The sequence below is a fragment of the Protopterus annectens genome, chromosome 5.part0 (genome assembly GCF_019279795.1).
Source record: "Protopterus annectens isolate FY-2018-M chromosome 5.part0, PAN1.0, whole genome shotgun sequence".
Lineage (NCBI taxonomy): Eukaryota > Metazoa > Chordata > Ceratodontiformes > Protopteridae > Protopterus > Protopterus annectens.
In genome coordinates, this window is record NC_056735.1 from 1,268,859,505 (window position 1) to 1,268,871,944 (window position 12,440).

The following is a 12,440-nucleotide window of genomic DNA, read 5'->3' on the forward strand; positions in this document are numbered from 1 at the left end:
CACTGGGATGATATCAGGAATGAAGTCACTATATAATGATGTGCTATACCTATCCACCTCTTACTGCATGACACCTGGACAGAGCCTGACATCCTTGGGGGCAGAGGCCCAAACACAGGGGCATTATTGACATATTGCTGTCATAAACTGAGAACGTTGCTGGTGTAACAGGGTTGTTGTAACATATCTGTTCTGAAGCATATGAAGTCAGAAACACACATGGATGTAACCATTTACTGACTGTAGTCCTCAGAGTATGCTACTGAATTTCCAAGGGCAAAAAAATGTGTGAGTAACACACCAAATGTTAAAGTCCAAACTTTGGCCAGTCTGCATATGGCCCTACAGTTGAGTGTTATGTCAAACACACAACACTACCTGACTTAAATTCACACAGAGCAGCCATATCCACACAACCCCTGTCAATCTAGCATTACTTTAACTGTATAGCAGCAATACTTACATTCTGTCCCTATGTCTAGAACATTCTCCCCAGCTTGTTGGGCTGTCTCCACAGTGTTTGTTGTAAGAGGTATTTCCAACTACCTTCTGTGATGCTGTTTGTCACACACCTCCATGAAGTCTTCCTCACAGGCAAGGAAAAGGGGCAATGCCCACATGAAGTACTCAATTATAGGAGTGTGTTTCCATGCTATTGGGTACGGGAATGATACCACAGCTGTTTTACATGCAATTAGCAATTGGGGACTCCAACTGGTGCACAGGCCATCAGCTGTTCATGAGCATTACCTACAAAAGGCAAGCTGCTGCCTATACAAAACAGATGTATATCATACATCTGTCGAAGAGAGAGAGAGAGAGAGAAACAAACAAATAGACAGACACACACACACACACACACACACACACACACACACACACACACACACACACACACACACACACACACACACTGAAACTGATGGATTATACAAAGTGAACCGAAAAAAAACACAGGCAAGTCACACAATTAAGCATGTAATGGAATGTAGTAGAAGGTATGTAAACTTGGAAAATAGGAAGTTCAAACAATTTATGTCTCAACAACACATGCTGTGCTGATATATTGCTGAGCAGAACCTATGGCCATAGCATCTGTGCCTGTCTGCAGTGACACAGAACACATGACCATTACTTTAGTGTGTATTGCACATTACTAACTGTGACACTGCTAGGCCAGCTACTGGGATGTCACAGATATCCATATGTTAATTGTCAATACAACCCTCGCTCCCCATTGGCCCTTGTTTTCAATTATAAAGGAATTCCTAATATTATTCTAGCATGTCCAAAGGTCAGTTATCAATCTCCTCTCCGGTCCAATTGGTGAATATGGGAATCTTGAGGCAATGTTACAACTGCCTCATGTACACAGACAACCCTCTCCTCCTCCCAACAAATTCCAACACATGTGAGAGATGCAACCATATAGCCAAACTGGAGGCTAAGCTCTCTCAACTCAGTACTGGCATAACCAGTCAGGAGGAGAAGGAAACCACACTCACTACAATTCCAGTCTCACATAGACCTACCACGACAGCAAACTAAACACATAATCACACAAAAACATACTTGGAGGCTCTAAATAAAGATCTGCCTAAGCAGCAGAGACCTCCAAAGCAGACACCCAAGCAACCGCTACCCCAAAACAAAATATGTGCAACACATATCTCACAAAGCCAGTGTGCTGAACAGTCACAGCCCTTAAGGCTAAACAACACACCTGATACACTTGTAATAGGTGACTCTATCGTCAGGCACACTGATGTCCCGCTCACCAGGCTGAACAAGGAGAAGGTCACGGTAATCAGCCTGTCTGGTGCTAGGATCCACCACATAACACAAGCACTCAGGTCACTCCAAGGCAAGTACAAATATGACTCAGTCATTGTCCATGCTGGTGTGAAAGACCTGAGATGTACCTCCCTGGACTACATGAAAAGAGACATAGAGGAGCTTTCTGAGCATGTAGCCCAGGCTGGTATGACCCTGACCTTGAGTAGCATCTTACCCTCACCAAGAATTATGCCACAATATGAAGACAAGATGATCAATTTCAACAATTGGCTTAAGTATTGGTGTCATTCAAAGGGGATCCAATGCCTGTCAACTTGGGATGATATGCACGACAAGCCACGATGCTTTGCTAGGGACAGCTTGCACCTGTCACCCCTGGGCTTTTGGATATTGGCAAAGGCTCTTGCTACCCCCATAGTGCCTTTTTTAGGCAAGGCTCAAAAGACAAACCCACCTCCATAGGTATCACAAGGGATAAGAAACTAAGAGTAATGCTACTCAACGCCAGAAGTCTAAACCTCAAGATGCATGCACTCGAAACTCTCCTTAGCATGGAGAACATTGATATCTGTGCAGTAACAGAAACCTGGTTCAGGACTCCCGAGAGCACCCCAGCACTACCAGGTTATACCTCATACCATGCTTTCGGCCCCAAAACTTGGACCGAACCACAAAGGAGGGGAGTATCGATATTCATCAAAGATACTCACACCTCCAGGTTGGTGGCAAAGCACGAAGCATCAGAGACTATCCATGTGCAACTAACAGTGGGTAAAACTGCCTTCCAGTTTATAGCCTGCTACAGACCACCCTCCCAAACCCAGGAACCCCACTCGGCCTTCCTGAGAACACTGGAAAATATGAAGGTCTCTCCGAACACCATTATATTGGGTGACTTCAACTACCCAAACATAGATTGGGAGCATTACTCTAGCTCCAACACCCTTGCCCAAAGGTTCCTAGAATTCATAAACTCAAATGCTATGGAACATGGAACAACTTGTTACCACTCCCACAAGAGGGGAAAACATACTGGACCTGATCATCACCAATATGGGGACTCTATGCTCCAGACGATAAGTCCCTCACTGGTAAGATCAGACCATAAATTGATCTCACTGGATATTCACATCCCGACCCCACCCCCTGCCCAGAAAACCACAGTGAAAAACTTCTCTTAAGCAAATTTCACACTCCTCAAAACCGAGGTGGAATCCTTCAAAGCCCCCGGGCCTGTGGAAAATACGGCCCAGACCGCAGAATCCTTTATAAATGCATTCTATGAACACCTTCAGGAATACATGGATCATGCAATCCCAAATAAAACCAAGACCCAATCCTCCAATGGCAGACGACCTGTCTGGTGGACCCCAGCCATAAACAAACTATACAACAGAAGGATGAAGCTACTACATGATAGAGCAAAATCCCAAAAAGGGAAGGCATCTCTGATCAGTATTAACAAAAAACTAAGGGCACTCATAAAATCGTCAAAGGCCAGCTTCGAGAGAAAAATTGCACAGGACACTAAGGATAATCACAAGGCTTTCTTTAGTTATGTTAGGAACCTGGGTGGGAATTCCCAGATATGCTCAGAATTAGTCCAAAATGACAAAAAAATACACTGATCCCACAGACATTGCCAACATCCTAGCTGACAGGTTCAGCGCAAACTTCTCCCCCCCCACCAAAAGGGCAAATATCTATCCCAGCAGAGTGCTGCCCTCCTGACATCTCAGATGCTCAGGTGGGAGCCGCCTCTCCAAAGCAAAAAACACAGCATCAATGGGACCAGACAGAGTCCCAGGTTGCGTCCTACATGAACTCCAAGAAGAGCTAAACCCAAACATAAAACTACTGTTCAATCTCAGCCTTACTACAGGATATGTACCCAAAGAGTGGCGTACAGCAACAGTGGTCCCTCTCCACAAAGGTGGTGCCTCAATGGACCCTGGAAACTATCGCCCCATAAGCCTGACTAGCTTGGTCTGAAAAGCTATGGAAAGGATCATCATGGACCTCATAAATAAAGATATTGGGGACCTACAGACACTGGATCCTACCCAGTTCGGCTTTGTTAAGGGCAGGTCCTGCCTCTTAAACCTGGTTGACTTCTTTGAAACAGTCACCAAGGCCATTGACGAAGGGAAGGTGGTCCACACAGCCTATCTGGACCTCGCAAAAGCCTTCGATACAATACCCCACTCGGGCATTATAGATAAGCTCACCAGCTTAAATATAAACCCCTATGTCACTAGATGGGTTGCAAACTGGCTCAAGGACAGAACCCACATGGTTAGAATTGCTGGAGCCATGTCAGACTCCAAACCAGTTACAAGTGGCATCCCACAAGGCTCAGTCCTGGGACCTCTCTTGTTTGGTATATATTTCTCAGAGGTACATGCCAACACAGAAGGGCTGTGGCTGACCAAGTTCGCAGATGACTGCAAACTTGGCGCCATAATCGACTCTCCAGCTGACACAAGAATCCTCCAAAAGGGCCTCATAGAAACATACAACTGGTGCCAGAGCCATGGCCTCAAGCTAAACGCCAAAAAGTGTATAGTCATCCCCTTTGGCAAAAACAAAGTGCCCAGAAATTACCACATAGGTGGTAATCCATTAAGTACAGAAGAAGTAATTAGGGACCTGGGGACCCAAGTTGATAGCAATCTTTCATTTGACAACCACGTGGCCAAAGTGGTTAGAAAAACATTTTATATAGCCCACCTAATCATGAAGGGATTCACATCTAGATTAGGGGAGGTCATCGTGCCGCTTTACTCATCCCTCATTAGTCCCATAATCGAGTACAATGCCCCTTTTGGGATGTACCTTACCAAACACCTGCAGCAACTGGAAAGACCCCAAAAGTACCTCACTAAGAGGATCAAAGGGCTCAAACAGATGCCATATGCTGCCCGGTTAAAGAAACTCCAGCTCTACTCAGTGGCATACCGCCTGCTCAGAGGTGACCTGTGCCTGACGTATAAGGCCATGTCCAACCCGGAATTAAGGGACATGCTGCACCTCAAAAAATCCAAATCCCATCGAGCTACACGCTTGAGAGACTTGAACCTCAGCACTGAAATAAATAGGACATGCTGGAGGGACAGATTCATAACCCAGAGGCTCCCTTCACTCTGGAATAAAATCTCAGTCCAGGTTAGGCAGAGTCCCTCATTGATTCTCTTCAAGAGGAGTCTTGATGAGTGGATGGGAGATCGTAGATTTACTCCGGGTATCACTTCTGTGTCACTGTTAGACAGAGGCACAGTATACTAACCTCAAAAAAGGGCATAGCAAAATTAATTTAAAATGGGTGGCGAAAGCCAAACACACTCCAACTATGCTTATAAATGCCCTAGGGCAGATAGCCTAGTATGAACCTATGAACCTATGAACCTATACATGTTTGTCTCAGACGTGTGATGATGGGCCTATACAGAGTATTTGCATACTGAAATACTGCTGCAGTTGTGTGTGTTGAACTGCATGTGATATACTGAGCTCATACCATTCAACTGTCCAGTGTTATGCACACTGACCATATGTGTGCTTCATATTTGTAGTTATGTTGTCAAGAGTTGTGTTATATCTGGCAAATAATTGTAAACCTGTGAACACTGACATTACAGCATCACCTTCTCTTTATTTTGGCTGTAACTGTTAGTAGTTGCTACAGCAGATCATCTATCTCCATGTCTTCCAGTCCTCTGCATTTTGCTCTGTCACACCAACCACCTGCATGTCCGCTATCACCACATACATACACCTTATCTCAGGTCTTCCACTTTTCCTCTTACCTGGCAGCCTCATGCTTTCTCAAATATACTCAGCATACCTCCTCATCACATGTCCAAACCAACATAATCCTGCCACTCTCTGGCTTTGTCCCCAAACTGTCCAACCTAGGCTGTCCCCCTAGCATGCATATTCCTAATCCTGTCCACCCTTTTCACGCCCAGTACAAATCTTAACATCATTAACTCTGCTAAGTCCAGCTCTGACTCGTGCCTTTTTTCAATGTCAATGTCTCCAACCCATATAACATAGCTGGTCTCACTACCCTCTTGTTGATCTTCCCTATCACTCTTAATGGTACTCATCTGTCACAAATCACTCCTGACACATTTCTCCATCACTCACATCCTGCCTGTACTCTCGTCTTCACCCCCCCACTCGCCATTACTCTAAACTGTTGTTCCCAAGTATTTACACCTATCCACCTTTGCAAACTGTACTCCCTGCATCTTCACCATTCCTCTATCTTCCCTCCCATTCACACACACATATAGTCTGTTTTAGTCCTGCTGACCATCATTCCTCCCCTGTCTAGACTATACTTCCACCTCTCCAGGGTCTACTTACCCTGTTCCCTACTCTCACTACAGATCACAATGTCATCTGCAAACAGCACAGTCTATGGGTACTCCTATCTAATCATGTCTGTCAACCTGTCCATTGCCACTGCAAATAAGAAAGGGCTCATAGCTGATCTATGATGTACTTCCACCTCCACCTTAAACGCACCTGTCACTCCCAATGCAGAACTCACCACTGTCACACTAGCCTTGTACATATCCTGTAGCATTCTTATGGATTCCTCTGCTACTCCTGACCTCCTCATACAATACCACAACTCCTTTCTAGGCATCCTGTCATTTGCTGTCTCTAAGTCCACAAAGACACAACGCAGCTACTTCCAACATTCTCTATACATCTCCATCAACAATCTCAGAGCAAACATCACATCTGTACTGCTCTTTCCTAGCATGAAACCATATTGTTGATCAGTAAACCTCACCCCCCCTTCTTAACCTAGCTTCCACCACCCTTTAACATTACCTCATGCTGTGACTGATCAATGTTATCCCTCTGTAGTTACTACAGCTCTGAACACCACCCTTATTCTCATAATCAGTACCCAAAACACATTTTATCCACTCCTCACACATCCTTTCACTTTCCAGGATTACAGTAAACAATCTGGTTAAAAAGACCACTGCCATTTGTCCTAAACACCTCCATGTTTCACAGGTATGTTATATGGAATAATAGCCTTTCCATTCTTAAACCTTTTCATAGCTATCCTTACTTCCTCCTTGATAATCTGTTGCATGTCCTGATTCACCATATCCGCATCATCCAACCTCATACTCTCTCATTCTCTTCCATCAACAGCTCATCAAAGTACTGTTTCCACCTGCTCAACACACTCTCCTCACTTGTCAGTACACTTCTACCATTATCATTTATCAGCCTTATTTGCTGCATACCCTTTCTAGCTACATGCCTCTGTCTAGTCAATTGGTACAGGTCCTATTCTCCATCCTTGGTGTCCAACCATACATACAGCCCTTCAGATGCTCCATCCTCAGTCTTTGCTACCACTCTCTTTGCCATGCACCCCCATGCACCCCATCTCCCTATACACATCTACTTTCTTCATCTGTCTGACAATCCCACTTCTTCTAGGCCAACCTCTTTCTCTGTATACTCCCCTGTACTTCCTCATGCCACCACCAGGTCTCCTTGTCCTCCTTACTCTGTGCAGATGTCATACAAAGCCCCATTCTACTCATCTCCCTTACTAGCTTGGATGTAAATACCCTGATATTTGCTAACTCTTCACTGCCACCCACTGCTGGTCTTAACTCTTCCTGGAACTCAACCTTACAATCACCCTTTGTCAGTATCCACCATTTGATCCATGGTGCTGCTCTCACTCTCCTCCCCCTCTTCCTGATCACCAACGTCATCCCACAGACCAACATTCCATGCTGCCTAACTACACTTTCCCCTGTCACCATTTTACAGTTCAATAAATTAAAAACATAGCGGCAGAAAATGGATAAAAGAACAGCTTTTTATTCAATGTTAAGTGCTATTCATTTGCATACAATAGCAAACTTCTTCAGACAATCCTAAAAACAAGAAAACTCCTTATATAATTTATTGTGGGTATGAACAGGTGTGGGAGGTGCAATTATTGCAGTTACATATATGAAGGCCAATTTTTTGATCTAAAAGAAAAAAGTATGGAATATATGACAGATTCAATTGCAACACAAAAAGGGTGTCACAGAAGAAAAGCTTAATAAACTAGGAGTAAACCCCAGTCATAATCTGCCGGATTGCTAATTGGCTCACAAATATAATGCTGGAGTTCAAAATAGGGGAAGATACCTCCACAAAAATACCAGTCACCAGTGGAATCACCCTAGTTTGGTACTGGAGCCTCTTCTGTTTAGCATCTATTTTTTAGAAGTAAAAGCCAATCCCAAAGGGCTCTAGCAAAAGATGTTTGCAGATGACTGCAAGCTAGGGTCAGTGATTGAATCATCAAAAATCTCATTTATCCTGCAGGAAGGCTTGTTCCAAACAAATAACTGGTGCCAGACTCATGGACTAAAGCTAAATGCAAAAAAATGCATTATTGTCTCCTTTGGAAAGTTCTCCTGAGGAGCTAAAGCATTGACAACACATCCCTAGGAGCTGACCCAGTAGTTCAGGATTTGGAAACTTATGTAGACAGTCACCTAATATGTGACCAACATGTGTCTGTTGTGATACGGAAATCCTTCTATATTGCACAGCTTATAAACAAGAGGATTGCTTCTAAATCCAGAGCTGTCATGTTCTGCTTTACTCACACCCATTAGGTCAGTCATAAAGCATAATGCCCCTAATTCATTCATTTGTCCTGGCACATGCAACAGCTGGAACATCCACAGAGTTACCTTACAAATAATGTCCTACTTGAAACGTCTCAAAGCCCTATAACAATATTCTGCCTCTTATAGACTGCTGTCAGGTAACCTGTGTCTAGTATACAAGGAATCCTCTGATCCATTACTGATGGATTTGTTTCACATCCACCAGTCAAATGTTATCAGCAATACTCAATCCCGGGACCTAAACCTCTTTTGCAACAGCAACAGAAGAGTTTGGAGGGACAGGTATATCTTGGAGAGCATAACACTGCTCTGGAACAGACTTCCATGCAGCTAAAGTAAAGCTCATTACTGACCATGTTCAAGCATAACTTGGGTCAGCATATAGGAATTAGGAAATGTACCCCTGGACATCCCCTGTACTACTAATGATCAGAAGCAGCTCATAAATATTTTATCCTAATGCATAAGACCCCTCCAAATATCTATGTTTTGATCTAGAAATTATAACTAGAGTAATATATAAACATAGATCTTTGAAAGTTGTAGTTGAATCTAAACCCAATGGGATAGGCTAATTTTAAGCATTAAATGGGGTAATTGGTTTGGCTTCAAATGGCCCAAAAGGGCAGTTAGCTTAGTACTAACCAATGAACCTAAGCAAAAGCAGTTACAGCTAAATACATTCAAACAGGAAATGTAGCACAGTTCACTAACAAGCTTAAATGGTTGTATAAAATAGATTACTTTACCACTGCATATAGTACTACATATTTAAGCACATGCTTTATATACAAAAAAGATGTTTTTCTAAATGGACAGTGAAGGAAAACAAACTGAAAGGGATGAGTGGTATTGCAGACGTTGAGATTAGAGTAAGTAATACAGCAGTACTAATCTACTGACAGCAGGAGGAGATTATATGTTAGAATGTGATGCAAACAGAAGTGAATAAAGGTGCTATGTTATGTGTTCTGAATCATGGCATTTAGAATTGCTTAAAAAAACAGTCTTTCAATTCACTTTTGGCTGATGGGAAAGATATAATTTCTTTCAGATATGAAGGTAGAGATTCCTTTGTCTTTGAAACAAATGTACAGTATAGTAGAATGTACTGGGTACTGGAGGTGCAAGCAGAGGTCCACTGTGGTCCCAGCTTCTAAGGTTATAGGAGGAGGATATGTCTGGGGAGAGTTTATCAGCTACTGAGTAAAAGAATCCCAATGCAGGAGTTTAAGAAACTGACTGGGACAGTAAAAGAGAAACCCTATGGCTGATAAGAAGCAATTTGATTTTTCCTGTTGTTAGACAATGGTGTTCTTGTCTCGAGAAAAGAGTGTTAAATCTAGGTATTCTATTTGAAAGGATTGGGATAGCATCCTCTTTCTTTTTTTGGTGGCAAACTTATTCTGTCTATGACAGAAGGACTCATACCTGTAATGGATCTGGCACAGCAGAACATAACATAGCACATTTTCCTGGGCCAGAACAGAAGGTAATTTAATTTCTGTTTACTTTTGTCAAGGTGTATGTTAAAGGTGAGTCCTGCCATACTCCTAAGGATCTAAAGGAATTGTCATTGTCATTATAAGTACCATTCAAAGTTTTTGTATGTAAATATTTGATGAGTTTTGCAAGTCAAGGTTATGTCTCACAGATCATGCATTGGTCTTGCATCAGTTTTTAACAGTTCTTCATTCCTTATCCTTCATTTCATAAAGGACTCTCTGAATGCATTCTCAGCTCGTACCTGCAGATATAAAGTTTAAAGCAAGATTTACTTACATGTGAAATTACAATTTTTTTGGAAGATAACCTTGTTAAACTTATTTTGATGCATATACATATATATATACATATATATATATATATATATATATATATATATAATATATATATATATTTTTTTATTATTATTAATTCCGCTATCCCTTTTTAAAACACATATAAATATAGGCTTATGTGATGCAGTTCAACTGTGGAGTTGTGTATATCTGCATAATGTAAACATTACTGAGTGAGCCAGGATCTGCATAAGAATGACTCTGAACAAAAAAAAAAAGCAGAGGGGATTAGCAGCTAAAGAGTAAATTTTAAGAACATAGAAAATAAACTCATTTGGAATATGACTTGTGTTTCAGTACTGCTTTTCAAAGAAAAAGAAACACTTGCAGATATACAATTGTTTCTAATAAAATAAACATTACTCCAACTCAAAATTAACACAAAGATCCTCTTTTCACATTTTGCTGCATCTTTTGAAGATTTCATCAGTTGGTTGTCCTGTGATTTTCATAATTCTGAAAGTTGGATTATATATTGCGTGTTTATCTCTGTAGATAATGAAATATTTTAAAGAGTTTTTCATCACTTACCCCAAAAAGAGATCATAAATTGTAGAATTTGAAAGAGTACAGGCTACTGAGGCAAAACAGTGGTCCAGCAAGACATTAAATCTGTATAAATATAGAAGAAACAGTCAGTTAATATGTAATTCTACAGTGTTTCATCACCTGTTGGCATTTCTCAATAGTGTCCTTACACCTCACTCAGATTATACAGTACTACATACATATAGGCGTACATACAAATATTTCAAGCACTTTCAATAACACACACACACACACACACACACACACACACACACACACACACACACACCTGAAAGTTTTGGTATTATGTATAGGAATGTCTTTGTGAGTGTCTGCTGTGTTATGTGTGTTTATGTTTAAGCGTTTTGTTTTTCATTGTTAATGTAGACCATTTATTGCAAATGTAAAAGACAAAGGCATGATAAACTAGCGAAAAAATATAATTTAGTTTCAGACTACATTCACTTTCTTTTCTAAGAATGCACACTTTATCTTATATCCCCTTAGATGAAAACTATTTTAGGGAGCATTTTTACATCCATCATACCAGTTATCATCTCACTGATGTCTTACTGAGTAATATTTCATAATACTTTTATTAGCATTAGAAACAATCCTGTCATTTGTAATTAATTGTAGCAGTTCTGTTTCTAATACTTGCAGCACACAGATTATGCTCCAAAACTGAGGATAAAATATGCTTTGTTATGGTGACATAAATACGTAAGACAGAACATTAGGATTAGAGCCTAAATAGCACACATTTTGTTATACAACTGAACAAATGGATGTTAACATTTTCTTTTCTATATCAGTGGGAAGAAAAGCTCAAAAAGTGAATCCTGAGATTAATTTTATGAACATATAACTACTTTGTTTTTATCAAAGAAACCAGATTATAATTTTATGTATTATATGGGGCTTCACTTGATGCATGTACTACTAAGGAGAGAGAAAGAGACGGTGAAAAAAAAAATAAATGAATACATTAATAAAAACAAAGGTACTGTTTGCAGTACATTGGACTTAAGCTGCTCCTGTGTACTGAGAAATGCAGAGGAAAGAACTTGTAGGAATGCAAAATGTTTTACAGCTTTGAAAACTGTAACATACTAAGGACTGCCTTACAGATAGCCATGAGAAGCAAGGTCTTCTGCCTGCTTTTCCACACAAAAGAAGTTTGGCTATGTGACATGTATTGTACCTTTAAAGCTGTTTTAACTTGTTGATGCTGTTTTATGGGAGCTGCTCTTTATGTTCAGAAATAGAGCATAAGAGTACTGAGAGGTGCTTAACAAAGAACCTTAATGCTCTTATTTATAAACTTTGTTGACTGAGTAGATGTGCTGGTCCAAAAAACATTTTCATTCAGAACCCAGACCAGTTATACAATTCTTTATTTGTTCAAATCAATGTGTGTGAGAGCTCTTTTAAAGAACAACGGTCACGTGACTTGCGGAAGATAAATATAAATGACAATAATACAATATGAGTATGTTATTTGTATAGTTCAAATAATGAAATAATGTATTTGTAGTACAACAAAAGTGTAACACGTGGAAGATGGAATTAAATACCATTAACAATAATACAC

General features: G+C 40.9%; 1 protein-coding gene across 1 annotated transcript in view; it reads right to left on the reverse strand.

Moving 5' to 3' along the window:
* Nucleotides 1–12,440, reverse strand: part of LOC122802349 (zona pellucida-like domain-containing protein 1) — a 658,361-nt gene that overhangs the window by 99,390 nt on the left and 546,531 nt on the right. The window contains exon 5 of the mRNA XM_044071986.1: nt 10,850–10,930. Within this exon, the coding sequence (XP_043927921.1) occupies nt 10,850–10,930 (81 nt within the window). The remainder of the gene's footprint in view (nt 1–10,849; nt 10,931–12,440) is intronic.